Raw genomic sequence first — 26994 nt, 5'->3', positions numbered from 1 at the left:
CATGTGAAGTTTTCAGATTTGAGCGCTAAGTAAGCTGTTGACACTTTATTTCCAAGCAGTATGAGTATAGCGTAGAAATATAAGTGGTTTGCTATTGGTTGGTGTGCAAAGCACTGCATATGCAAATTTGTCAGAACTAACAAACACCAAAATTTCGGCAACCAAAAATTATCTGCAAAAACTAGGAATGCAGTAATCCGATACTTAGTTTCTGTATTGGTCAGATAAGGATACTTACCTTTTTTGGTGGATCGGTCGATATGGAGAGTTTGGTGGGTATCGGTCAATATGGGACAGATCCTATTTTGATACTGTGTGTGTTGCCCATGGTTATTACTGTCAAGCTCAGAAAGACTGTGGCATCAACTGGGGCTGTGAATCTTTGGGTTGGCAGCGAATCAGTTAAATTCACGATTCATAGGTTTTTGATTTGATTCAAGAAATGATTTTTGCCTATTCAGAATGATTCGATGTAAGACTATTCACATTAAATTCGATGCGATTCTATTTATTTGATTTGATTCTGGATTTTTTTCAAATATGCATTCATTGGTTTATTTATGCTTCCCCCAATGTGTCTTAGTCAGGGTGTGAATTACACAGTGGCCTTCAGAGGTCAAAGAGTGGGCAAAAAAAAACTTTTGTCCAGTGTTAATGTTAGTTCATATTATTACTTGTATTGTTTTATTATTATTACACACTTTTAATAGCCTATAACAAATGGCATTTGTAGAAATTAACATAAGCCAAAATTTAAAGTGGCTTTAAAAGTATTGTTAGTTAATGCCAACTATTGTGTAGTATAATATTAATGGCTACACAACCTTTATTAAAGTGTTCCAGGTACACTAAACATGGAGTGCTTCCATAAAGAGACTAGAATATCATGCACTTTTTCATCTAACCCTAAACAAACTTTTAGACGCTTACAAATGTGTTTGCTTCGTCTATGCAATAAATGCATGAATAATCAGGGTTTTACATTTTTTACTGCTTAGGTATGATCAATTTCTGTAAAACGTAATTATTTTATTTTATATAAAGTAACGATGACGTTTCCACACAGAGCAATGAATTTTATTTGAACAGTAGTGACCACGGTGACTTGGCAGTTGACAATGGCTTGAGCGGTTTGACTCAGGACTATTCCTGTCTCTAGAGAGCTGTCATCTGCTCATGTGTATAGCAGTCGCTGTCCTGAGGAGAGCTCAAACGTGGGCTGCTCAAACATGTGTCAATGAGCTACGGACGGAGCGAGAGCAATCCAATAAAGGCGGTAAAGAGTGCAACGCGTGTCTGTCAAGGAGAGCTGTGAGGGCATGGATGACGCTGCACAGCGTCTCTATTAATTCACGCATGTAGATATAATCTAATGTTTATTTTAAAGCACTGAATCGCTACTGAATTGCGATTTAATTAGATTCTTAGCATTTTAAATCGATTAACGACCGAAAATCAATGATTCACTATTCAAAAATACATTTTCAAGATCGATGACGATGAACGAGTGAATCATTACACCCCTAGTATCAACCCATCGCTAGCTGAAACAGCAATTATTAGTTTTGGGCCAAAATGGTTTTGGATCATTGACCTAAACAGTGGCACTTAATTAGCGCATCTCCGAAGGCGCACTTTGACTGTTCAGTGTTTATAGCCCTATCCGAATGTGCCATCTCAGTAATCATTACGGACAATGTCAGTAAAGATTGCGGCAACTCTTACATTCTGTAAAAAGGTCTGGAAAGGTAATACTAATCATGTGCAAATAGACCCGCTGTAAATATTTATGTAAATATTTCGTTATTTCCTTTTTAAAAGTAGTCTTCTGTATTTTTTCTAATATGAAGGGGCTTGAAAAAGCATTCGGTTGCATTCTAGGTGGTGGGACAAGTCTCAAGTGTTTTCTGTTTACTATTCAGATCAAAAAAAGGTTGAAAGCACTCGTTAGAGGCACAAAACTTCTTTTAGCTCTAAGGTATGTGCCTATTTACCAACAGTATCCAATTATAATTTAATTAATTTAATCGTTGTTCGACCAGACCTAATTGTTATATATGTTATACGTAATATCAGGAAGCAGCTTAATATGCATATGACAACACTAAAAGGTAACGGCTGTGCGTAAATCGTTACCCCTCCCATTTCTGCTAGTTTTACAGAGATTTCTTATCCCGTGCGTATTGGCCATTAATATTACAGATGTCCTGTGGTAAAGTTACATTACTCCATCTACCATCTACTAATCCCATCCGAATAGGGCTTTTTTTTTGCACACACAACATAAATTACAGCAGTTAAATGTGTCAGCTGTGTGGTCTCCAGGGCTGTGTTGATATTTAGTCAATAGTGATATGGAGTCTTAAATCTTTTATTCTGTACTGTTTTCTGTTGATAATCACAATAAGCTTTGTTCTTTGTTACTTTTAATGTAAAACAAACTCTCAATTTTATAGTTTTTTATATTTTCACGAAACTCAAAAAAATGTGTTGTTTTGGTGCTCTTTAATACGGCGTGACAGATCACTGACTGTAGCCACATTAGTTAATCTATCGCACATGATTTCATTCTTTTTCTTTACTACTAGTTATTAGCCTGGATGCCAGCCGATCTCAGCCCCGCCCACAACATTTGAGCTCGGGAGGTTCGGTCTGGACTCGATCCATAGAGGAGTAATTATGCCTGAACAGATCACATAATAGTCACAAAATTCATGGGTCTATATATAAAATAATAGTCGCTTCAAAAACAAGTGGACATGGAAAACAACCCGTGGAAAAAAAACGTGGACTTGGCAACACAGTTCTGTTGACATTTGACAACTAATGTAATGCGTTGCTTCGCTGCTCTGATTAGTTGTAGGTCTATCCAATTGAGGTCTTTCCTGGTTCGCTTGAAACACTCCTCATAATCACAGCCCAATGGAGCAGTTTCAGATTCATATTCTGACTAGAATTGAGTATGACCACGTCAGCCTAACTAGTTATAGCACTAAATAAACTAGTGCTGTCACTAACGATTATTTTAGTAAATCAAGTAATCTAATATTTTTTGTGGTCAAAAAATAAGAGACTTAAGCAAAGATCTAAGCCTTTAAAATGATTTTAAAATGCATACATCTATATTGTGGAGAGCAGCCAACAGTTCTCGGTTTCAAACTGCTTTTTTGAATCATCACTTAAATAAAAATGTAAAAAAGGTCTTGTGTGGGGTAGGTTTTTGGTTTAGGGGACAGAACATATCATTTGTTCAGTATTAAAACAATAGAAGTCATTGGAAAGTCCCAAACCATGGTAGGAAGATGCGTTTGGATTTATTACTCATTGAGGCATTTGTCAGTGTGTAATGTATCTTTGCTATGTGTACGATTATCACGTGGTAGTCTGGGGTTCAAGGCTCTGTCTGGATCTTCTATATTCACTCTGGTCCCAGTTCAGTTTTTCTATTTTCAGCCTGTCCGTCAAATCCAGGCTCTCACTCTCAAGGCTACAGACATTGAATTCTATCCTTCTCTATTTCTGTGTTCTCTTTTTTCACAGTGTCATCTTCAACTGTAATCTGTCTGTTTAATGGGTTAAGGTTAGGGTCATCTCTCACTCCTTCACCTTCCGTTCCTGCTCATCCTCCTTGTCCCTTGAGTTTGCAGTCTCTGGCTAACCTCAGCCCACACCCTGGTTCTTGATAACTCAGCTCTCCTCGGCCGACCCACAGGCTCCTCATACAAAGTGCCTCAAGAGCTGATAAGCAGTTGGAAAGACTAACTCTGTCTAGAATTGCTGTTTCTCTCTCTGCTGATTTCTATTGCTGTTCTTCATCAGATGTTCCATGTTAGCGGTTATCATTACTGCAATGAAATATATATATACTAGCCAGGCACTCCTCAAGTTTCTGCTACACATTTGATGCAGTTCCAGCTGTGCACAATTAAAATGTTTTATTTCGAGGTGTTGATGAGGGCTTTTATTTGTCACCTTTAGATCTTGACTTTGTTGTTGTTATTACTCAGGTGTTCAGTGGAAAGAGACCAGAAGGAGACTTTAATCCCCAACCAGCCAGTACTTTCCGAAAACCCTCCCCCACACCTCCACCAGTGGACGCCCAACAACAGACCCTCACCTGTCTCATAAGCGAGAAAGACCTTGCCCTTTTTGAGAAACTGGGCGATGGCTCCTTCGGCGTGGTCAAGCGTGGAGAGTGGTTCACGCCAAATGGAAAAGTGGTAAGTAGAAGAGGGGAGAAAGGATAAAAGTGTGTTTGGAAAAACAGAGGGAGCTTTGTTGAAAATACCAGATTTGCAGAAGTCAGGCACCAGCTCACTCATGCACTGGGGCGTACTCAAGATTAGTGGTAATTTTGTCAGCTATTTTTACATTTAATCTTAGTCTTATTCCTGTGTCAAATGTACTTTTTTATTTTTATTAATTTTTTATTACATTTAGGCAATCTTGTCCTGTTTGTTTAGTCAACTAAATGTCTAGGCATTTTAGTCTATGTTTAGTCAATGAAAACGTTGTCAAATTTTCATTATGTTGCATAATGGTTAAACTGATAATAACTTAATCAGTATCATTAAAAATAAGTAACTCAAAATTATAATTGCATTGATTCTTGTCATTTGAGAATTCCCCCCCCCCCATTGTTTCACAGACTAAATAATGAATAAAATGCCTGTTTGAGCTGTTTTAACTGAACACAACTTGCACTGACATATCTATAAATATGTCGGGCCATTTTAAAATTGTGAAAAAATAAATTATAATCATATTCTCTCCTCTGAGAGAGTTTGTTAAAGTGTTTTTTTTTTATGTATTTTTGTATTACATTTTAGCCTCACCTTATTTTTTGTCAAATATATTGCATGTTGTTATTGTCACAATCGGGGTTTGAAATTAACTTTTTCACTCACCAGCCAGTTTGGTTAGTAAATTAAGTTACCAGCCATTCAGAACCTCTACTAGTCAAAAAGAGAGAGAAAGAAACCAGATTAATCATTATTTATATACATTATAAGATTTGGATTTCATATATTTCTTATTTAAACAAAATCCTGTCATCCAGCCCTTCTTCTTTCATTCTCATCCTTTTCAGCAAAAATGTATTTTAGGTGGACAGATCAATACAGTACAAAGAACCTCATACACCATGCTGAACAAAACAAATGCCACATTATTATAATTTTTTTTAATCTTCACTATTGTTTCAATGCAAATAAACAAGCATGCCATTATTATGTGTATTTTCAAGTAAGCAAGATATGTGGAAATTCTGCGCAATATTTGAGTTGTGTATTTCCGCTAAATCAGTGCAGATTTGGCTTACACAAACTTCCCCAGCAAAGTGAGTAAACATAATAAGTATCCCGCCAAATTGGCTAGTGATTTGACAGCATAACCGTTGATCTGTATGGCGGATTGGCGGGTATTCAAAACCTTGCTCACAGTTATCGTATAGTTTTTCGAATATTTTCAGTCATAGTTTTTGTTAATGAAATTAGCACTACTCTAAATAAGGATTCAGGTTGTGCTGTTGATTCTTGAGATATGTTTATCTAATTTTGTTTTTAATCTCCATCACAAGCAACACCATTACAAACTAATGACTAGCACATTTTTGGCAGGAACGTTGTTTGTCGCAATCAGAAAATGAGATCAACTCAAGATTAGCTTTCAGACACTTGTGGTCCCACCTTTCCCTTCAAGTGTTCCAAGCCTCCATGTGAACATCCTGTTTCAGTGCTGATCTCTATGTGTCATTGTAGCAGCTGTGTTCTCTAGAGTAGGCTTGTGGGAGAGATGGGCCTCTAATGACCTGATGAGGGGTCAGATGTCATGTGAACTGAGCCGGAGGCTGTAGTGATAGTGTGTGTTGCACACCAAAGGGTTCTTCCACATGGGACTTGAGTGGGAACATCTTTCCTGTGGCCATCTGTGCTGATCAAGCACTGGTCCATTACAATGAAAGGGCAGAGCTGAGATTTATATCAACTGCTGTTTTCATGCAAGGTACACTGAGATACTTTCATCCAAATTCTTGGTTATAACCTTTTATGCAAGCATCACTATTACTGTTTTTCAGATTTTGAGATGAGGATTTGAACAAACTCCTGACCCTCGGTGCAATACTTGTCCATATTGTGCTCTAGACATGCAAGATACTTCAAAACTTTTGATTTGAGGAAAGAGCTATAATTATTTACTCTGACTTGATGAGTCTTCATTAGACAGTTTTCACTTGCCAGACTATTAAATGGGTCGAAAATTAATTGTCTTTCATACCAGAAGCAAAAGGTGAACAGCATCAGTGTCAAAACTTTTCTATCAATGTTCGCACACTGCAGAAACTCAGTTTTACATAAAATTTCTAGTTATTAAGGGACACACTTAATAAAAGATAGTCTATAGCAGTGGCTCTCAACCAGGGGGCTGTCCCAAATGGTACACTTCCTGTACACATAAATAATTAACATAAATAAAATTAAATATGTCGAGTAACCTAATTTAAAGTAATAGGTTGTTATTAATATATTTAAATACTTGTTATCTACATTAATATGCTAAATTAACTAAATCAGTAATTATTGGTTTTATTGAAGAACATATAGTTCTTCAAACTTCTGGAATCACAAAATGGGTCATGATTAATCTATCGATATTCCAAGTTTGTTAATAAAAAAAGTTTGAAAATAAACAACTGAACTGTCATAATTACAGCAGAAAAACCAACATATCCTATATATAATATTGCGTTGGACAAGGAAGGGTGCCTTTGAGTCAAAAAGGTTAAGGACCACTGGTCTATAGACAGTTTAATAAGCTATGTTGTCTTTTTTTGTTTGACAGTTGGTTTTGGCTAAATAAAACCGTAGCCCATAGAGAAATTGCACAAACTGAAATGAGAGAGAATCATTTTCAGTGACTAGACATTAGACTCTGTTTTGGACTGACATCTACTTTGAACTTCAGGTGTACGATTTGTGTCATTTACAATTCCTTCTGGTTAATGTAAAGATCTATTTAACATGAACTCATGAACCAGTGCAGATGGGCCTAGTCATAATTTAGGCAGTGTGAATTATTCCAGATGTGACTTCTTTCCATAAGGTGCACAGGGAATAATGTTGCTCTGTGATTATGCTCTGAACTTCAGTGATGACCAGCAACAGTGTAGACGCAGGTCTCAGAGGTGGTCATTACCGTTTTTGTGGGATTAATGTGTGTACTGGCTAGCAACAGTTCAGCTGCTGTGGGTTCTCCCCAGCAAAGACAGATGTGTTGGCCCTCAACGTTGTTTTTTCAACATGTCCCCCTCAGCTTAATGTGGCAGTGAAGTGTCTGAAGACAGACGTGCTCAACCAGCCAGATGCTCTGGACGACTTCATCTGTGAGGTCAATGCCATGCACTCCCTCGACCACCAGAACCTCATCCGTCTCTATGGAGTCGTCCTCACACACCCCATGAAGATGGTGAGTGAGTGTGTGTTCACATAACAAATCAAATTGGTGGCCAAGACAGGGTGCTAAAGTATCAAGGTCTTGAGAAGGGAGGGGTGGGCTAAAATAAGGCCTGACATTTGCATGCTCTCTCAGACTCATTATTTGCTGACACTGACTTCTGGAGTTATTCCTGATTGGCAGTGTTCATTGTCTCAGGTGGCAATATGCTTCTTGTCAGAATACCTTTTCAGTCGTTATGAAATGAAACGTAATATTGTCCCCTCTTCTCCCCCTGCCTCTCCTCCCTGAATGACCCACTTTCTTTTTCTAAGGTGACTGAGCTTGCGCCTCTCGGTTCCATGCTGGATCGTTTGCGAAAGACCCTGGGCCATTTCCTCATTTCCACCTTGTGTCAGTACACCATCCAGATATCCAATGGCATGGCTTACCTAGAGTCCAAACGCTTCATTCACAGAGACCTGGCCGCCAGAAACATCCTGCTGGCTTCCAGTGAGCAGATCAAAATCGGTGACTTCGGACTGATGAGGGCACTGCCTAAAAACGATGACCATTACGTCATGCAAGAGCATCGCAAAGTCCCTTTTGCATGGTGAGGGAAAGGGTTAGAGAGGCTGTAATATTCAGGAAGAGTTTATGTTTGCATGTGGTTTGAATCTATTGAGAAGGGATAGGGAGAGCTATAAATTATTTGGTTGATTTTGTTTATATGCAGTGACATGCCAGAGCTCAGGATTTAGATTGAATTTAAATGAGGTCATTGTTTGTGGCCCTTATTTTGATTAAATGAACTGTGCATGATCCTCATTTTTTTTTCCCTTGGTGGATTGTTTATTTAAAGGCATTTGATTATACTGAACAAATGTCTATGCATGGTGTGTTTTTTCCCCCCCATAGGTGTGCCCCAGAAAGCCTGAAGACACGCACATTTTCTCATGCCACAGACACATGGATGTTTGGTGTGACACTGTGGGAAATGTTTACCTACGGTCAAGAGCCCTGGCTGGGCCTAAATGGTAGTCAGGTACCCCCACCTCATACAATCTGTACTTTCAGTTAGTCATAATAAACATCTATCTTTCAGACGGATATGTACTAATAACCCCAAATAGGGCTGCTTGATTATGGCAAAAAAAACATAATTATTAATTGATTATTAAAAACATAATAATCAACTGTTTAAGTTCACTTAAAGGGTTAGCTCACCCAAAAAAGAAAATTCTGTCATTAATTACTCACCCTCTTGCCGTTCCAGACCGGTAAGACCTCCGTTCATCTTCGGAACACAAATGAAGGTATTTTTGTTAAAATCCGATGGCTCATAAAGGCCTCCATTGGCGACAATGTAATTTCCTCTCAAGACCCATAAAAGGTATTTAAAGGTGCACTATGTAGTTTTTTTGTAGTAAAATATCCAAAAACCACTAGGCCAGTGTTATATATTTTGTTCAGTTGAGTACTTACAATATCCCAAAGTTTCCAACTATTCATAAATTGTGAGGAAATTGCTATTTTAACTTAGGACCGGGACGTGTCAGCATAGCGTTTGAGCGAGTCGCCTGTCAATCGCGTCATATCTGCGTTACCCTCGGTTTTATTCTGCAGAAGCGCTTTTCTCTTAGAAGTGTGAACATGTCACAGCAGCGCCGAGCGAACACACATAATTTTCAATTTTAAACACACTTAAATGTATCTGATATGATAAACAGAGCTGCTTTACCTGACCGGAAAAAGCGGAAGTGCGAGCGCCCGGCGACTGTCTCGTCCCGTCATAATAAAAGTACAGGTACTATTTCTAAACGGCTCGTGTGTTTGTATAACAATCGTTCCAGCGGCCTTGCTCAGCCCCACAACACTCGGTCCTGCTCTGCTTTAAACTACAGTAACGTTAATAACCGCATCCATGAACATGATTTCTGCCCGAGTCCTATTTTTCACCGGCTGTGAGGTGAAGACCACATGTCCCAGGATGCCTTTGTTTAGAACAGGCGCCGTTCAGTCAGCCGGAAAGTTGCATAGTGCACCTTTAAGACTTCGATAAAAAGCCCATCTCACTACAATAATTTTATGAAGCGACAAGATTAGTTTTTGTCTGCAAAAAAAACCCAAAATCTAAATAATGACCTGTATAATGATTGCCTGTTTCAAAACACTGCTTCCTGAAGCTTCAGAGCTTAAAGGGATAGTTCACTTTAAATTGAAAATTCTGTCATCCTTTACTCAACCTCTAGTTGTTTCAAACCTGTATGAATTTCTTTCTTCAGCCGAACACAAGGGAAGATATTTTGAAGAATGTCAGTAACCAATCAGTTTACTGGATCCATTGACTTCCATAGTATATTTTTTCCTACTATGGAAGTCAATGGTTCCAGTTAACTGATTGGTTACAGACATTCTTCAAAACATCTTCCCTTGTGTTCAGATGAAGAAATAAATTCATACAGGTTTGAAACAACTTGAGGGTGAGTAAAGGATGACAGAATTTATATTTTAAAGTGAACTATCCCTGTAATGAATCAGCGTATCGGTTCATGATTCAGATCACATGGCAAACTGCTGAAAACACGTGTCTCTGAAATGCTGATTCATAATGCTCAGAAACTTTAGCAAGCAGTGTTTTAAAATCGGCAATCACTATCTAAGTCGTTAATTAGGGGGGGTTTTGCATACAAAAACTATTCTAGTCGCTTCATAAAATGATTGTGGAACCACTGTAGTGAGATGGACTTTGTTACGACATCTTTAGTGGCTTATTTTGGTCTTGAGAGAGGAAAGACATTGGATCTTAATTTGTGTTCCAAAGATGAATGGAGATCTTACAGGTGTCAAACGACATGAGGGTAAGTAGTTAATGACAGAATTTTCATTTTTAGGTGAACTAACCCTTTAAGAAATAACTGTCTGAGTTTAAGTGAATATTTGCCAAGCCTGACATTTTGACATATTTTTGTGTGTATTTGACTGTTTAGGCGTCTACCCAAAGCTCAAAGTTCACTTTGACTGTTTTTGTTCTGTTCCATCGAGCACAGAAAGAAGCCCGAGAAACAGTGCAAGTTCGCTTTTGCGCTTTTAATAAATCTTTTTAGTATTGAGCATGTCCCATTTTGTGAAAGTCACGTTACATGAATTAACTGATTTACGTGTTAAATTTGGCCTTTTATGGAGGAGTGTAAGCACACCGCTGGAAAGAGACAGATTGGGGCACAATAATAGTTTTATCTTGATTATCGTATTTCCATAAAATAAGTCTCAATTTCAATTAATCTCACAGCCCTAACCCCAAAAAGCAGATATTTAGAGAGCCTAATATTGGATTAACTTCTTAATACAGTAACCCTACCAGTATTGCATTTAATTTATTAGGTCATTCACAAACAAACAAACAAAAAAAATCTAATGTGTGTTTTTGACAGATCCTACACAAAATAGATAAGGAGGGTGAAAGGCTGCCTAAACCAGAGGACTGTCCTCAGGACATCTATAATGTCATGATGCAGTGTTGGGCACAAAAGCCAGATGACAGGCCCACCTTTTTGGCTCTAAGGGAATTTCTAGTGGAAACCATGCCTACAGACATGAGGGCCCTGCAGGACTTTGATGAACCTGACAAGCTTCAAATCCAGATGAATGATGTCATTACCATCATAGAGGGCAGGTGAGCTCTTATACCATATAATGTATATAAAATATCTTATATTAATGCTTGCTTAATGCATTTTAAAATAAGAGGCCCAATTGGAAGTGTAGACCACTAGTCTACACCAAAGGATGGGAATTGTAATACATTTAACTCTCTAAGGCCGGTGGCTTCACCTCGTTGTTTTCTCAAAATACTCAAAATACCTTTTTTTCTTTCTCAAAAGACTCAAAATACTCAAATAACCTTCATATGTTGATTTGGTGCAGGTCCATGTTAATATTAATACATGTTAATACTGTCTATCTAAATACAGTTTTCTATTCTAGGGCACCTTTAAATTAAAAAAATAAATGTAATCAATATATTGTTTTATGTGAATGCGTAGACACAATGATTCAGTTTGAAGCAACAACTCTAGGCATCATCATCCATTAGTCAAAAGTCTGGTGGACACATTAACTGTGCGCTTTAAGGCCCTAAGTGACTTTTTATTTTATTTTGTTATTTATTTTTTATTTTTTACAAAGACATGCATCAATGTTATTCTTTCAAAAATACAAGCATGCACATACATGTTGCTCGCATATTATGGTAGCCCAGTTTGTGATGAATACAGTGCAATGACACTTTTGGCATTTAATGTTTATAAGCTACTGAAAAAAAGCACAAATTCAAAACTTCTAAAGGGCCTTAAAACTGTGCAGACCTGGAGGAGTTAAAGGTTCTGGTTAAAGGGGTCATGAATTGAGAAATCAACTTTCCCTTGAGCTTTTGATATAAAAGCTCATGGTAATATAAGAATAACCTTAAGTTCTAGAGCTGAAAACTTCCTTGTTAGTCAAAGAAAAGTTTTTATAGAAACCAGGCCCAGCAAGCGATCGATTTCAGAATGTGGCTCATCCTGACGTTATTGTGCAGTGAAACACTGCCTTAACCCGAATAATAAGCATGTCTAATTTAGGAGCCTGCCCACCGACTCATGGAGCTATTCGCTATTCGGATAGTCAGCAGCAATGCACATGCCGAAGAAGATGGCAAGATATTACGCTATTCCAGGTTGTGGAAGAACACAGTCGCTGCATAAGATTCCTTCGGATCCTAATATTAGTTGAAATTTATTTCTAATGAAGTTCCAGCTCATGTGGGGAAGACACTGTATATGAGTTTGCTTCATTTCACTGGGGAATTGTCTTAGGTTGACACTGGATTTGCAGACATATTGAGATTAAAACACAATGCTGTTCCTTCTATATTGGATCCAACAGGAATGGTGCAACACACTTATGTGAGTAAAACATGTCTTACACGAGCCCTCTGATCGAGAAAATCATTCCGGTTGCCGCTTTCAAAACAATCCCTCCCTCATGTGAACTGACAGGGGAGCTGAAGCTCATTAAATATGCAAATATTATCAATTCCTAGCCATGGGTGTTTACTTCCAAGTCTCCAGTGCGGCACGCCCATCAAAACCCAGCGTTCAGGAGCGAGCCTCAAAACCAGTGCAGAAAACGTATTTATTATGATTTTTTTGAATATAAAAAACACTTCAACGTCATTAGTTGACCTCAGACAACAGTATATAAAAAAGCCAGTTCATGCACTGCAAAACATGCTTTTCTTACTTAGTATTTTTGTCTTGTTTCTAGTCCAAACAGAAAAATTATTAAAACAAGAAGTATTTACTAGACAAGCAAAAGTAATTGTCAGTGGGGTAAGCAAAATAATCTTAGCTTACCCCACTGGCAGATTATTTTGCTTATTTTAAGCAAAAACTCTCTTAATTTTGATTATTTTTTTCCCAAAACAAGGCAATATTTTTTTCTTGTCTAGTAAATGTTTTTTAATGTAAGAATGTTTGGAAATTTTGACTAGAAACAAAACAAAAATACTAAGTAAGAAAAGCATTTTTTGCAGTGTGAAACGTTTAAGTAACTTCTCAGTCAGACTGATTCATAAATGCTTATAGGATTCACTCTTTTAGGAATCAGACTTTACTTTTTGCATCACCAGTTAGTTCTAATATTTTAAAATAAACTTGAAATAGTTAAGAACTGGTTCTCAGTTCCCAAGTCTATCTGCCCTTCTTTAATAAAGCAGCCAAATATGAGAGCTTTCCAGTTCTTATAAAAAATGTTATCTGTGTCCTGCAGGGCAGAAAACTACTGGTGGAGAGGTCAGAACAAACGTACCCTAAAGGTTGGTCAATTTCCCAGGAACACTGTCACGTCAGTTGCAGGTCTCTCTGCCCATGACATAAGCCGTCCACTGAAGAACAGCTTCATTCACACAGGCCATGGAGACACCAATCCTCACCGCTGCTGGGGCTTTCCTGACAGGATTGATGAGTGAGTCTCTTAAATGTAACTTCACACATGCACCCTTTATTTTCTCAATTCTGTTTTCTCTTAAATGGTTTTAAGTTAAGTTTTAATTGGTGATTCTCATGTTTTCCCTGGAAGCAAGGCTAAGGGGAGAAGTGAACATTTGTGAGCAGCAGTATGGTTTCATGCCAAGAAAGAGCACTACGGATGCATTATTTGCCATGAGAATGTTGATGGAGAAGTACAGAGAAGGTCAGAAAGAGCTCCATTGTGTCTTCTTTGTAGATTTAGAGAAAGCATATGAAAGAGTGCCAAGAGAGGAGCTGTGGTATTGTATGAGGAGGTCTGGAGTGGCAGAGAAGTATGTTAGAGTGGTCCAGGATATGTATGAGAGCAGTAGGACAGTGGAAAGGTGCGCCGTAGGTGAGACAGAGGACTTCATGGTGAAGTTGGGACTGCATCAAGGATCGGCTTTGAGCCCCTACCTGTTTGCGGTGGTGATGGACAGGCTGACAGATGAGGTCAGACAGGAATCTCCATGGACTATGATGTTTGCAGATGACATAATGATCTGTAGTGAGAGCAGGGAGCAGGTGGAGGAAAGTCTAGAGAGGTGGAGGTTTGCTCTGGAGAGAAGAGGAATGAAGGTTAGTCGCAGCAAGACAGAATACATGTGTGTGAATGAGAGGGAACCAAGTGCAACAGTGAGGTTACAGGGAGAAGAGGTAAATAAGGTGCAGGATTTTAAGTACTTAGGGTCAACAGTCAAGAGAAATGGGGAGTGTGGAAAAGAGGTGAAGAAGCGTGTGCAGGCAGGTTGGAATAGTTGGAGAAAAGTGTCAGGTCTGTTGTGTGATAAAAGAGTACCAGTAAGAATGAAAGGAAGGGTGTACAGGACAGTAGTGAGACCAGCTATGTTGTATGGTTTGGAGACAGTTGCACTGAGGAAAAGACAGGAGGAAGAGCTAGAGGTAACAGAGCTGAAGATGTTGAGGTTCTCTTTGGGAGTGACGAGGATGGATAGGATCAGGAATGAGTACATCATAGGGGACAGCACATGTGAGATGTTTTGGAGACAAAGTTAGAGAGGCCAGGTTGAGATGGTTTGGACATGTTCAGAGGAGGGTGAGTGAATATATTGGTAAAAGGATGCTGAGGTTAGAGCTGCCAGGCAGGAGGTCAAGAGGAAGACCAAAGAGGAGGTTTATGGATGTAGTGAAGGAGGACATGAAGGTAGTCGGACTGAGAGAAGAGGATACAGAGGATAGGAATAGATGGAGGTAGATGATTCGCTGTGGCGACCCCTGAAGGGAACAGCCGAATGAAGAAGAAGAAAGCTCTTATCCTAGGATGTATGTACATTTTGAAGAGCTCATCTATTATTTGGCCACACAGATATGGTTATCGGCTTAACATCATTTGATTAATTGTCTTGACCAATGTATTGGTCTGTCTCTAGTGTAAATGTTGGTCTGTATCTCAGTGACTGTTTATTTATGTATTTTTATTCGGTGTTCTCACAAAATATGTTGCTAATCCCCACAGAATCATGCTATCATTCTATTTTCATTACTGTAGTTGTTCACATAACCACATCACATTTTAATGAATGCCACATTAATATAGATCAGTCAGGCTTTGAAGTGAACGAGGAAATAATACTTATTAGATTTTAGTGGCCATGAGTGTAAACTCTCAGGTTGCAGAGATGAAACCTTGCAGATCACATGCTGGATAACAGATGCTTCTGTCATGGTCAATAAGTAAAGTGTCACATTCACTTAGATGGAGCCACTGCTCAAGTTTTTACACATGACAGCATATAAGCACTTTGCTGCTTCAGCACAAGGTGGCAGTAGAAGACAGAACACCGTCTCTAACATAAACTTGGCTGTATTAACTGATATAGCAGCTGTAAATACCGCCATAAAACATCCAGTGAAATATAAGGGTGGCTGTTAAAATCGGAAATGTCTTTACAACTTTAGTTATACTGTGTCATTAAATCTTCTTTTGGCAGGGTTCCAGAGTCTGGTTTTATTGTGAACTTACATTTAAGAAATGGTCTTGTATATACACTGATGGGCTGCTAAATGCTTGTCATTCCATTGCTCTTGCAGTCTTTATCTCGGGAATCCCATGGATCCTCCAGATGTGCTAGGACTAGATTTGAACTCTGCCAGACCAACTCAACTCCCTGGACGTACTAAGAGTAAGCAAATGACTATTTATTAGACATGCTTAAATATTAATATACATGGTTCCCACAGTCAGGACATTTTAAAAATGTTTCCAGGACTAAATTGAACATTAGTTAGTCAAGTCACCTTCATTTATGTACCGCTTTTCACAATGTATGTTTTCACAATATATGATAATAGGAATTTAATGAAAGAGAGATTGTTTTGGCTGTACATCAGCTCTAGAAAAAAGTTATTGTCCAGCTAGTTTTTACAAGTTTTTGATTGATTCATTTCCATTGTAAATAATAATTACTTATTTACTTTGGGGCCACTTACTCAACACCGTTTTCAACCAAAATAGCACAGAAACAGCGCCCAGCACCTAGAGAATGCAATCCCCAAAACAGGTTTTGCAATAGTTTTGAAACGGTACTATTCTTATCTTCATGTAAAAAAAAAGAAGAAAAAAAAGTGAATCTGTGAGAACGGTGTAGGGCTGGGTATTGTTAAAAATCTTTCGATCTGGTGCCAATTTCGATACCGGTTCCTAACAATACTTTTCCCGATACCATATGCAACCGACTAGCAGCACAAGCTAACATACATAAAGTGGTAGTCAATGTTTATGGGGATGCATTCGGTTTAAGTAGTGAAAGTACACTTATCTGTCAAGTATTTCCCCGGAGCATGATTGTCCCCCCTCCCTTCTCCCTCGCTAGCCTGCACTCACACTTGCACTTAATGTACTGGGCTGCACACTTGTGTCATTCATGATGCAACTTTTTGTTTTAAAGAAGAACAGAAGAAGCTTTCACTAAAAAACTGCCTAATAGATTTATCATTTATGCCGCGCAGCGATTTTCACTTGCCTGCACTGCGCGTATCAGAAGATTATCATGGAGGCAGCTGACTTTGATGGAGGAAATTACAGCTTTAGTCGCTGTTTTACTGATGTCTTTCCACCATTGAAACACTGATTGGGACCAGGAAGAGAATAGATGATCGCATTCACTCGTGCACTGTGCTGCCGTTTGAACTCACTCGCTTATACAGTGATCTGACACATCACATTAAAGACCGTCAAAATGAAATTTTTCGTTTGTATTTTGTGACAAAATGGACAAAATACTTAATGGAAACACGGATTTGAAGTATGTTTCGCGTGTAAGTAAAGCCTAGCTGCTGTTAACTGTTAAGATTGCATTCAGAACCGGAACTCAATTCTCAAACTCGCAAACAAAACATTATTGCTTTTTTCAGTTAACTTCTTTTAATACTTGTCCTCTCACGTCCTGAACATTCTCACTTCTGTTATGTTACGCTTTCTATCTTTCGCTTGCTTGCTCTACAGAGGAGCCTCCTCTTCGGCCCCCTCAGCCATCTTTGCTGATTAAGAGTAAGTGTGGACCCTCAGTTTACTTTAAGCACTGCTCATGCCCTCTCTGTTCACTTCTAGCACCCCTTCTCAAAGGTACAGCACATCTGTTTTGTATGCATTTTTGGTTGTTCTTTTTCTCCCTCTGCTTCTATCCAAATTGCTCCATCTTTTTAGTTCTTATCTGTTCGCTGTGTATTTGCTGTGGTCTCATGTTTATATGACTTTTGGGTAACATCTGATCCCATTATACCTATTTTTCACCAAAATAATGCTGGTTACAGAGCTAGTGCTCAAGAGGGGATTTGCAAATCTCTCTTGAAATGATCGAAATTAAAATCAAGAATTGTGAAATTTCTCTGGTATCTAAATTGTTGGTATCATAAATCAAGTGTATCGTTAGTTCTGGCAAGTAACATTAGTCAAGCTTGCATTAGCTGACTGTCAGCTGATCTCGTCTACCTATAGGAATAAGATGCCTATCACAGCATATATAAGCTCCTTCAGTATTGTCAGCTGCTATTGCTTTCTCCAGAGCTAATTACCCTCCTCCTTCCCCGGCTCCTCCACTCAACAGCCAGGATTTGGCATTCTGATTCCCCCTGAATCAGACTAAATTCCCAAATTAGGTTGTGCATTTTAATACTGACATTAATACTATCTGCAATACATTGTTGGTTCTGTTCTGTTTACCTTAAGGGGATTTTATCACTGATCTTCCTGCTCTTATCAATGCATAGATGCAAAGGTAGTTCTTGCCCAGAACAGAACCATACCGCCATTGAACCATACCGCTAAACTGAAGTGTCTATCATCTTTGACGATTGTAGTTCTGACCTAACCTTATTTATTAGAATACAAGGGTTACATGGCTCATAACCAACAATTTTATTTTATTTATTACTTTTATGTGGTGTAAATATTTACAGTTTTAGAGTGGCATAAAAATGGCACAAAAATGCTGTAATTCCATCACAAGCTTTGCTGTAATAGCCGTTTGTCATTTTAAATATAATAAAATTAAATTAAAAACAACCTGAGTTCATATACAGTAGTAGTAAACAGAAGAAATTGTAAATTGAACAAAAAAATTACATATTTTTTTATTTTTTTATTTTTATTTTTTTGTCATGTGACCAGAACCCTGCTATGATGCTGTTGCTGAGGATGAGGACCAAACTTCAACAGGTCTGCGGCTACTCTCTTTGAAGAAGAAGGGCCTTAAGTTCAAACCAGCCGCCTGGGTCTCTGCTGCCAAATTAGGTGATCGTTCCACATATGGTGTGCGGACTCCAGGGGGCAGCACTCCCACAGAAGTCTCTCTCATAGACTTTGGAGAAGAGTTTCCATCGGTCACACCTTCACCCTCTCCTGTGATGGAAATCCAAATCCCAACCCTTGCTAAATTGGCACTTGAAGCAGAGAACATTTTGGATAAAACTCCACCTCAGAGCCCCTCACGCTCACTACCCCGTCCCCTTCACCCGACCCCAGTGGTGGACTGGGACGCTCGACCTCTTCCTCCACCCCCAGCATATGATGATGTAGCACAAGATGAGGATGACTTTGAAGTGAGCTCTATCAACAGTGCAGAACAAGGAGCTGATGAACCATGTTCTCCACGTATACCCTGCACTCCTACCGGAGAGTGCAAACCTCATGTAGAAGACAATTTATTTTTGCCCTGCAGGCAGAATAATGCTTGCACCTTCTCACAGTCTGCTGAGATCTTTCAAGAGCTGCAGCAGGAGTGTATGAGGCATCTCAATGTACCTGTGAACTCTACCAGCCCTAGTCTGGAGCCACACCGCCAGATTGTCCTAACATTTTCTGAAGACAAACCCCAGATACCACCACGCATCCCCATACCACCCCGTCCAGTTAAACGTGCAGGTGGTGAATATGCCCGCTGGTCTGGTGAGCTGTCCCCAGTCTCAGGAATTGAGGATAAGGAGCGTCCACCCCAGATTCCACCGCGAGACCCCCTCTCTCAGCCAGACTCACGCACACCAAGTCCACACGTGGGCTCCCCTCAGACTCGCAGCAGCCTCTGCTCAGCCGCCTCGATCTACGGCCCATCCTACCTCTCCACCTCACCTGCTAAACTCATGCCAACCACTCAGAGCTTTGCCTCCGATCCTAAATATGCTGCTCCGAAGGTTATCCAGGCACAGGGCAAAGATAAGGAGCAAGCCAAAGGGCCCTGCATTCTGCCTATTGTACGTGACGGCAAGAAGGTCAGCAATACACACTACTACCTCCTGCCTGAGAGGCCTCCGTATCTGGACCGCTACGATAAGTTCTTCAAAGAGGCACAGAGTGGCGAGGAGAAGAAGCAGATAAACACGGCCACTGTTAAGCCCATGGTTCATCAACAAGGGGAGCTCAAGTCCAATTTCTCCTCAAATAACAATAGCAGTCTGACAGGCTCTGGATTTAGAGGGGGCCTGAAGAACTCTCTCAGCTTGTGCAGAGTAAGCACTGATGGCTCATTTAACAGGGCCGACAGCACCAGCAACCACGACAGAGTCAGACTGGTGAGAGATTTGGAGATATTAAACGCATCCTTTTTTTATTACTAGTGGTTTTCTTTCAGAACTTTCAGAAAAGGTTGTGCGCTTCCAACATAAGCAGTCATGTTCTTTTTATGTCTGAATAGTGATTCATGAGTCACTTGGGCTGTCTGTGTAATTGTGGGAACTTGATTTTTGACCAGAGTAATTCATCTCTTATTATAGTGCTGCATGCAGATGGCCTATATTTCTTTTCCGAAACCTAGTGAGTTTTCTACATGGATAACTTCATTATGGGGGAAAAAAAAACTTTCCATCATGAAGGCTTATTTAGGCCGAAATCTAAAGTATCAATCCAAGACAATCCTAGAATGTTTAGCAGTGAGCTCCATGAGAAAATGTCTTTCAAGACAGCAGAAGAAAATGTCAATTATATGTAGGGAGAGGCTGTATGCGTGTATGTATTGATACGTGCAGATTCATTGGCAAAGGCTATTTGCACAAACTCTGCTCACCATTGTCTGGTTAGGACAGATAAAATAACAAAGAAACCAGTTTGACCACTGCTAGAGTGGTGTGGAGATTAAAGACTGTGTATTTAGCTTTTGCCTCGAGTTAGAATCTGCGCGTATAAGCACTGAACGCATACCCTGTAAAAAAAAAATGTGTTGGTTTTTGTTGGTTTAAGTAACCTGGTTGCCTAGAGTTTATTGAAATTAAAAATTTGAGTTGATACAATGAAGGAACTTTGTTTAATAAATAGAAACTCAAAATATTATTGTATCTGAACCACATAAAAAAAAATGATAAATCATGACAATAGCACTATTTGGCATGTTTTACTGCGTTATCAGAAATAAAGCACACAATTACCCAATATGCTTACAAATTTTTAAAATAATATTTTAATAAAGGTTGTCAAATCTCAAAAAATTTCATTGTATTAACTCAAAATTTTAATTTAAATGAACTCAAAATTTTAAGGCAACCAGGTAACTTTTTTTTCTAAATATTTTTTTACAGTCTACAGCCATTCCCTAAATATAATTGCCATTTTCTTCTGTCTTGAATACAATTTCTCATGGAGCTCACTGCTATACATTCTGGGATGGCAAGCTATTTTCATTTAGTGTAAATAACACCCTACTTTATATATTTAATTCAATACCCGCTATTGATGTAAGTAACTTTATTTAAATGACAATTGTTTTTATTTTGATGTGTAGCCATGCATTAAATGTTAAATGTTATTGCAGTCAGTTATCCTTGAGTTGAGTCTCCTGTGCTTGTATCAATTTGTTTTAAATATTTGATTCAGTTACTTCATATTTTATTAAAAAGGTTTGGCGGGAGCAAGTTTAGATAATCTACCCAATCAGCATGAGAGGAGGCATATATATAGAGCCGACTTACCTCAAGAGTTTTTTCTAGCATCCCTCCTCCACCCCACACTCTCGATTATTCCTATCCCAGTCAGTGTGGGGAGACAGTGCTCTGGGTTGGAGACAAATTCTGAGCTCAGAGCCCTCTCCTTAGTCCTGACAAGCCAGACCCAAGCCAGACCCACACAATTGACAGGGCTCAATCCGAGGAGCGGGATAAACGGTTGTCTTTCAAACTCCCTCTGCACGCAACTGGATAGCGCTACAACCAACCAAAGCAACGAAGTTGAATCGGAGCTCGTTGACAGATTAAAGTTTCGACGTATCCAGTCGGCAAAACTCCGAACACATCTTCCTTTCTTAAAAATTACTTCAGTTCTGTTCTGTTATTTTCTCAGAGAAAAGCTTAACTCCAAGTCGCGGTCAAAGCTGATTCGAAAGACCCCCGTTCGCCAGTTTCTGTGTTTACTAGAAGCACGCGCAACATGGCCATCATTATATTAAGCCCCGCCCACCGACTTTATACACGATGTGATTGGCACGACCAGAGTTTAGCGTTTACAGCTCAGAAGTAAATTGTGAGTTGCTAGACGACACTCGCGGCAAATTAGATTTGCTGCCGCTAGGGTGCGTCTAGATTTCTAGGCTCCCCTTCTTGGACAGCATGCCAAATACACATATTTTAAACTGTATCTGATTATATGCAAATGTGAACTCATGAAAAGCAGTTCAAAGTTGTTTTTTTTAAACAATTATACTAAGTAGAATTAGGTCCACATTATTCATCTATGGATTTATAGTCATAGATTGGATTTGCCCTGTTTAGGTGCAAGAGGCTGTCCATGGAGTAACAATTGAAGAATGTCAGGCGGCTTTACAGAATCACAGCTGGAATGTGCAGAAGGCTGTACACTACTTGAAGGTAACAGCCATCACAGCTGCCTTGATTCACTGGCTGTTAGTTGTAATCTAATTGTAATCGGAAAAAAAAAAAATTAATCAGGCACAAGAAGACACTCCTCCTCTGTCTTTGTCATGTTTATTATACAGAGCTAGGAAGTATATCCATGATGGTCATTTAGAACGTAATGACTTAAATGACTCTTTTCTATTTTTCCCTTTTTGGTGCCCAGGTGGAGCAGCTGTTCTGTCTGGGGCTGAAGACGAGGGTGGAGTGTCATAAGATTCTAGAAATGTATGACTGGAATCTGGAGTTAGCTAGCACACAACTGTTGGACTCGTATGGCTCAGTCAAGCTGAGGTAGGGCAGATGTTCTCTTTTATTGTCCTGTGTCGCCCCCTACTGGTAATTTACTACTGTTAAAGCTGATAGCTGATATGTCCACACTACCCAATTTCAAGCTCCTCCATTTCCATTGAGCAAATGACCAAAATGAATTTGCCATACACTGATTATATTTTCCTGATGGGCCAGGCCTATTCTTTTTAACTTACCTCACAACAGCTCATTCTGTTTCATCAAACAGTTTGTGATGCTTTCCAACAACATGTCACATGCTGCTTAAAAACATTCATGGAACTAATGTGCCGTTAAGTTACAACATTTGAGCGTGTTGTGCTCAGACTACGATCAAATCAACCCCGTCAATCAGGATAGGGACATGAGCCTTCGAGCAGTTTTCTGATACCCGTACAGAGATGTTTTATTAACTCTAAATTAATTTCAGTCAATAACCTTAAATGTTGCAGTTATGCCCCAGGGAATGCTCATCCTAGTTTTAATCAATTTCACTACCTGTCCTCAATTTCCATCTGTTCTGGACATTTCTGCTGTAAAAAAAAAAAAAAAAAAAAAAAAAAAACTGTTGTGTGTGTGTGTGCGTTCGTTCGTTCGTTCGTACGTGTGTGTGTGTTATTCCAGAGTCAGCACATTTTGTTTTATTGCTGCCTGTAAAAAGAAAAAGTTTAGACCCTCACTACTTCACTACACTACTGCAGGACTGCTTTTCAAGTTGCTTTCCCGGCTTTTTTTTTGTGTAGTTTTTAATTATGTCTATTTTTCTATCTAATTTTGATTATTTCACATTGACGTCCTGTATTGTTCTTGGCTGTGATTTAGTTTTGTTACCCATTTAACTTTTTGTATAAAATTCTTTGCATCAATTCTTAATTTATTTGTCTTTGTTTGCAGACGATGATGCATTGGAAAAGCCTCATGCTCTAAAAGACTGTTGAGAGCACAGAGGGAACACTGAGGGCCAACCAGGACTCACATTTTTACCTCTCGATCTGACTGTGCGCGTGTTTGTGTGTGTGTGTGTGTGCCTCCAGAAATCTCACTAGGGTGCAATACTTCACAGGTCAAAATTTAAAGAACCCGCTTTTTATTTTCCAGTTGATGGCAACAGATGGAAAACAAGGTGCTGCTTGTAATTTTTCATAAATTTGTATGAGAGACTTATGAAAGTTTGTATGTATATATTGTCAGATGTTTTGGTTATATGTGCATCTGATTCAAGTTGTTATTTCTCTTACATTTGCTTTTTTAATTTAATGTGTTTTGTGTGGGTCACTTGTTTATGAGAGTGAGAGTTCTTGAAACCTGACCCATTTCAAATGTTGTATGTACAGTATGTTGAATTGATGTGTTATATGTTAAAGCCCTTCATGTTGAACTATCATCCTCTGTCCCCCATGCTGACAGACTTCCTTCTGCCTTTTTTTAGTGTTATTATTTTTGTATGAATCACTAATTTTAAGCCAATTGATTTTGCTGGGGTCATCAGTGAAGTCACAAAACTGTTTTTGTTGATTTTGCACAATACTTCCAATCTCAAAGTAAAAGACAAAATGCTTGAAAACGCATCAGGAGACCTCCAAAGCACAATTAAGTGACTGAACCTTTTCTTGGTCATTTTTTACAAAGCACAACTGTTCACATGTTGGTTTCAATGTGGTTGACAAAGCACTAGACTTGATTAGTGATGTTGTGGCATTTTCTGCATCATGACACTCAGATGCAAAAGATCTTACGTCTGTGGTAAGGCGTTTTAAACTGCTTGTCTACATAAATAGATCAGCTTGAACAGTGACCAACGAATATAACAAAACCAGCAAATGAGTCCACAGCAATGTTAAAAGTGTAAGACAGCCTTTTTTCCTGTACAACTGAATGGCAGTCTAACTGTGTTGTGTGTTGGCTGTAGCACCCTTACTTTGTGAATGCTCTGTATTGTATGTTTTGGGTTTCACGTAGATGCTGCTTCTGTGTTCATCATGGAACGCTGTCCACCGTTCTCTCCTGTGTCCTGGCAATCTGAGAACAGGACTTATAGTTTTTGTTACCCTGGAAAATGTTGTGTTGTGCATGATGGAACACCATTCTGTACCCTGCTGCTGATCATCTGAAGATTCAGTCAAGAGTGGAAGCTAGTCCTAGTCTTACATTTATGCTGTTGTAATTTTAGGAAGACTGAAGTAAGTTACCCGATAACCCTGTGTTCCCATTCAAATGTTCATTAGTTCCATTTTTCCAAATAGCTTTACAAATTAGAACCTTGGTATCCTAATTGTGTAAAAAGCATAATGATGCAAAATTTATAGTATATAATATAAATATATAAATGTATTTTTTATTAAAGTGATTATTTTTTATCTTTTTCTATGGAAGTGTCTTCATATGTTCTTTCTTTCGTTCTCTTGAACACATTTCAAAGATTGTAATGCAAACGAATACCAGAATATTAAGGCAGCAATGCTTATACTTTGACAGCCTTATTTTGGATTTTTCATGGACCAACCAAATCTAGTTTGAAACCCCCTGCACTAGAAAGTATGTCAATCCATCACCATGACTGTGTATTCACTGTCATGTCTGGGCAGCTGTCTATATAAATATTCTATCGAAAGTAAAACATATTTGTAATTTGATCCATACATTTGCACTTGCAGTTATACATATACCATTTCATGTGTGTGTTAATTTAAGTTAGATTTATTTTTATTTTTAATTCTTTCAGATCCCAGAGATCAAGTGTAGTGTTAGTTCTGACAGGTAACATCAGTCAAGCTCACATCAGCTGGCTCAGCTGATCAAACTCTGCCTATTGGAATATGACGCCTATCACAGCATTCATATATAGGTCCATCAGTATTAGCAGCTGCAACTTATCCTCCATCCCCAGCTCCTTCTCTCATCCACAGTCAGGACATGGCCTACTGATGTTCCTCCTTTTCTTGAATTATGTTTTACATTAAATTATTAAACATTAAAGGTGCCCTAGAATGAGTTGAAACAATATTTTAAATTGTTAAATTATTTTAAATCTACATAGAGGGTATGTGACTTATTTAAGGGTTAAAATGGTCCAGGTACACTTTTACAGGTCCATTTACAACCCTAGAAATTGTCCCTAGAATAAAATGGTCTGTATTTGCCTTGTTTGGAAGGGTCATGAATATTAATGTTAAGCTCTGCTCTGATTGGCTGCTTTATTAAGGGGGTCACAAATGGGCAATCAGAATTTGTGATTAAATGGGTTCTCAACATCTGTGAAGGAGAGCACTTATTTACATACAGGAGGCATCCTGAATTATAGATCTGTGGGAGGTCACCTTTTTAATGGCATACAATTTTTACTCAACTAATAGAACTTGGAGGTTTGTATTTTGGCAGGGAGAATGAAACGACTTTACCAGACACACTGAGACATTACAAATGATACTAAAACAAAGAGCCCATACTTTTGTATGGGTTATACTGGAGGGGAAAAGAGTCAAGTACAAGGGGTAGTATGCTGAGAGTGAAGGTGAGGTGTGAGTGTATCGGTATGGTGTAGCAGGAGAGTGTTCAAATGTTAATCCTTAGGAAAGTTCTTTCTTTCTTTCTTTCTTCTTCCTTACAATGACAATGGAGATGTTATGCATCCAACCTTATGTGTGTGAGCCTGTTTCTGAACGAAGATACAAATGTTGAGGAATAACCAATTGTTTGATATTGGAAATGGACGCTTCTGAGTGGTACGTTTAGTTTTTATTTTCAGTATAGCTTCAGCATACATGTGAACTAGCACATTTACTATACATTTAACTTCAGCAGTCACAACTTTGTTTTTAGAATTGTCAAAATATTTAAATCATTGCAATGGGTCACCATATGATTTTACAATGAAAGTTTATTCGCTTTGAATCACAAACTCGTAAATATGTTGCTTGTACAGTAAAAAAGAAAGAAAGAAAGAAGTCTAATGAAGTTTTTAAAAGTTAGATGCCTTGTCAAATGGCTATTGTTTCAACTTAAGTGGTGGAGAAGGTGACGTTATATAAAAGAATTGAGTGAGCTAGGCCTATCTGTCAAACACTAAACAACCGTAGCTCCTGAGTTGTGTTGATGAAATATAGGCTAAATTATAATTCTATCTGATAAAAAGGGATTGCCATACTATCTACTGTTGTATTTTGTAGATTTATTTGACAACACTGGCAGAAAATAATATTAACATTTGACATATGTCATACTGTTATGCTACTTGGAGATTCCTATTGTTACTGTACTAGCATCTTGCGTCGGATCTAACAAAGGGGATATTAGTGTTAATGTTGTCTTACTAAAAACATTTGATTTAATCAGAAATTGACAGACAATAAGTTAATAAAATCACTACTTACTGCTTGCGGGGATATAGTTTGAAATGGCTGATTCTCCAGAATCAGACGCTGAGTGAAGCCTGTTTGATATTGTCCCAATCAAGGTGAGAAAAACTGCCTGTGGTGAAATGGGCCGAGCAAACAAACATTAGTCATGCCTGTTGACAGTTTTGTTCTGTGGGAAAGTAATACAGTCCTCCCATCCCCTGCACAGCCTGGAAAATAACATTTATTTCCATGATCTGATCATTTTCGCTATGCTCGCGTGGCACTTCTTTTTTCACAATACTTGCAGAAATGATTTGGTTCACCTGGCCTTGAAGATGTGCTGGCATATGTAAATGTTGGGGGCGTACATATTAATGATCCCAACTGTTGCTCCTATTTTTCTGTGGGTTTTTTTTTTTTTACAAACAAGATTTAAATATGAAGGAGGAAGCAATGGTGTTTGAGACTCATGGATGTGATGTCCTTGTACCGAACTCTTGTTATTCAACTATGCCAAGGTTAATAACATTTTC

General features: G+C 38.6%; 1 protein-coding gene across 9 annotated transcripts in view; it reads left to right on the top strand.

Moving 5' to 3' along the window:
• The window catches only part of tnk2b (tyrosine kinase, non-receptor, 2b), a 119012-nt gene extending 94521 nt beyond the window's left edge, over positions 1-24491 (top strand). For 5 of the 9 annotated variants that reach the window (XM_067454348.1, XM_067454343.1, XM_067454341.1 and 2 more), the window contains 12 exons: positions 4008-4220; positions 7312-7464; positions 7767-8044; positions 8350-8476; positions 10866-11107; positions 13243-13437; positions 15534-15625; positions 16948-16992; positions 18112-19508; positions 21693-21788; positions 22000-22127; positions 23019-24491. In XM_067454348.1, the coding sequence (XP_067310449.1) occupies positions 4008-4220; positions 7312-7464; positions 7767-8044; positions 8350-8476; positions 10866-11107; positions 13243-13437; positions 15534-15625; positions 16948-16992; positions 18112-19508; positions 21693-21788; positions 22000-22127; positions 23019-23025 (2973 nt within the window). In that variant the 3' untranslated portion in view covers positions 23026-24491. Of the gene's footprint in view, positions 1-4007; positions 4221-7311; positions 7465-7766; positions 8045-8349; positions 8477-10865; positions 11108-13242; positions 13438-15533; positions 15626-16947; positions 16993-18111; positions 19509-21692; positions 21789-21999; positions 22132-23018 lie in introns of those variants that run through there. The other 4 variants (XM_067454346.1, XM_067454345.1, XM_067454349.1 and 1 more) reach the window with 3 other exon arrangements.
• Positions 24492-26994: the final 2503 nt, after the last annotated feature.

Source organism: Pseudorasbora parva, chromosome 9, assembly GCF_024679245.1.
Source record: "Pseudorasbora parva isolate DD20220531a chromosome 9, ASM2467924v1, whole genome shotgun sequence".
NCBI classification, from domain to species: Eukaryota; Metazoa; Chordata; class Actinopteri; order Cypriniformes; family Gobionidae; genus Pseudorasbora; species Pseudorasbora parva.
This window is presented reverse-complemented; position numbering and strand designations above follow the sequence as displayed.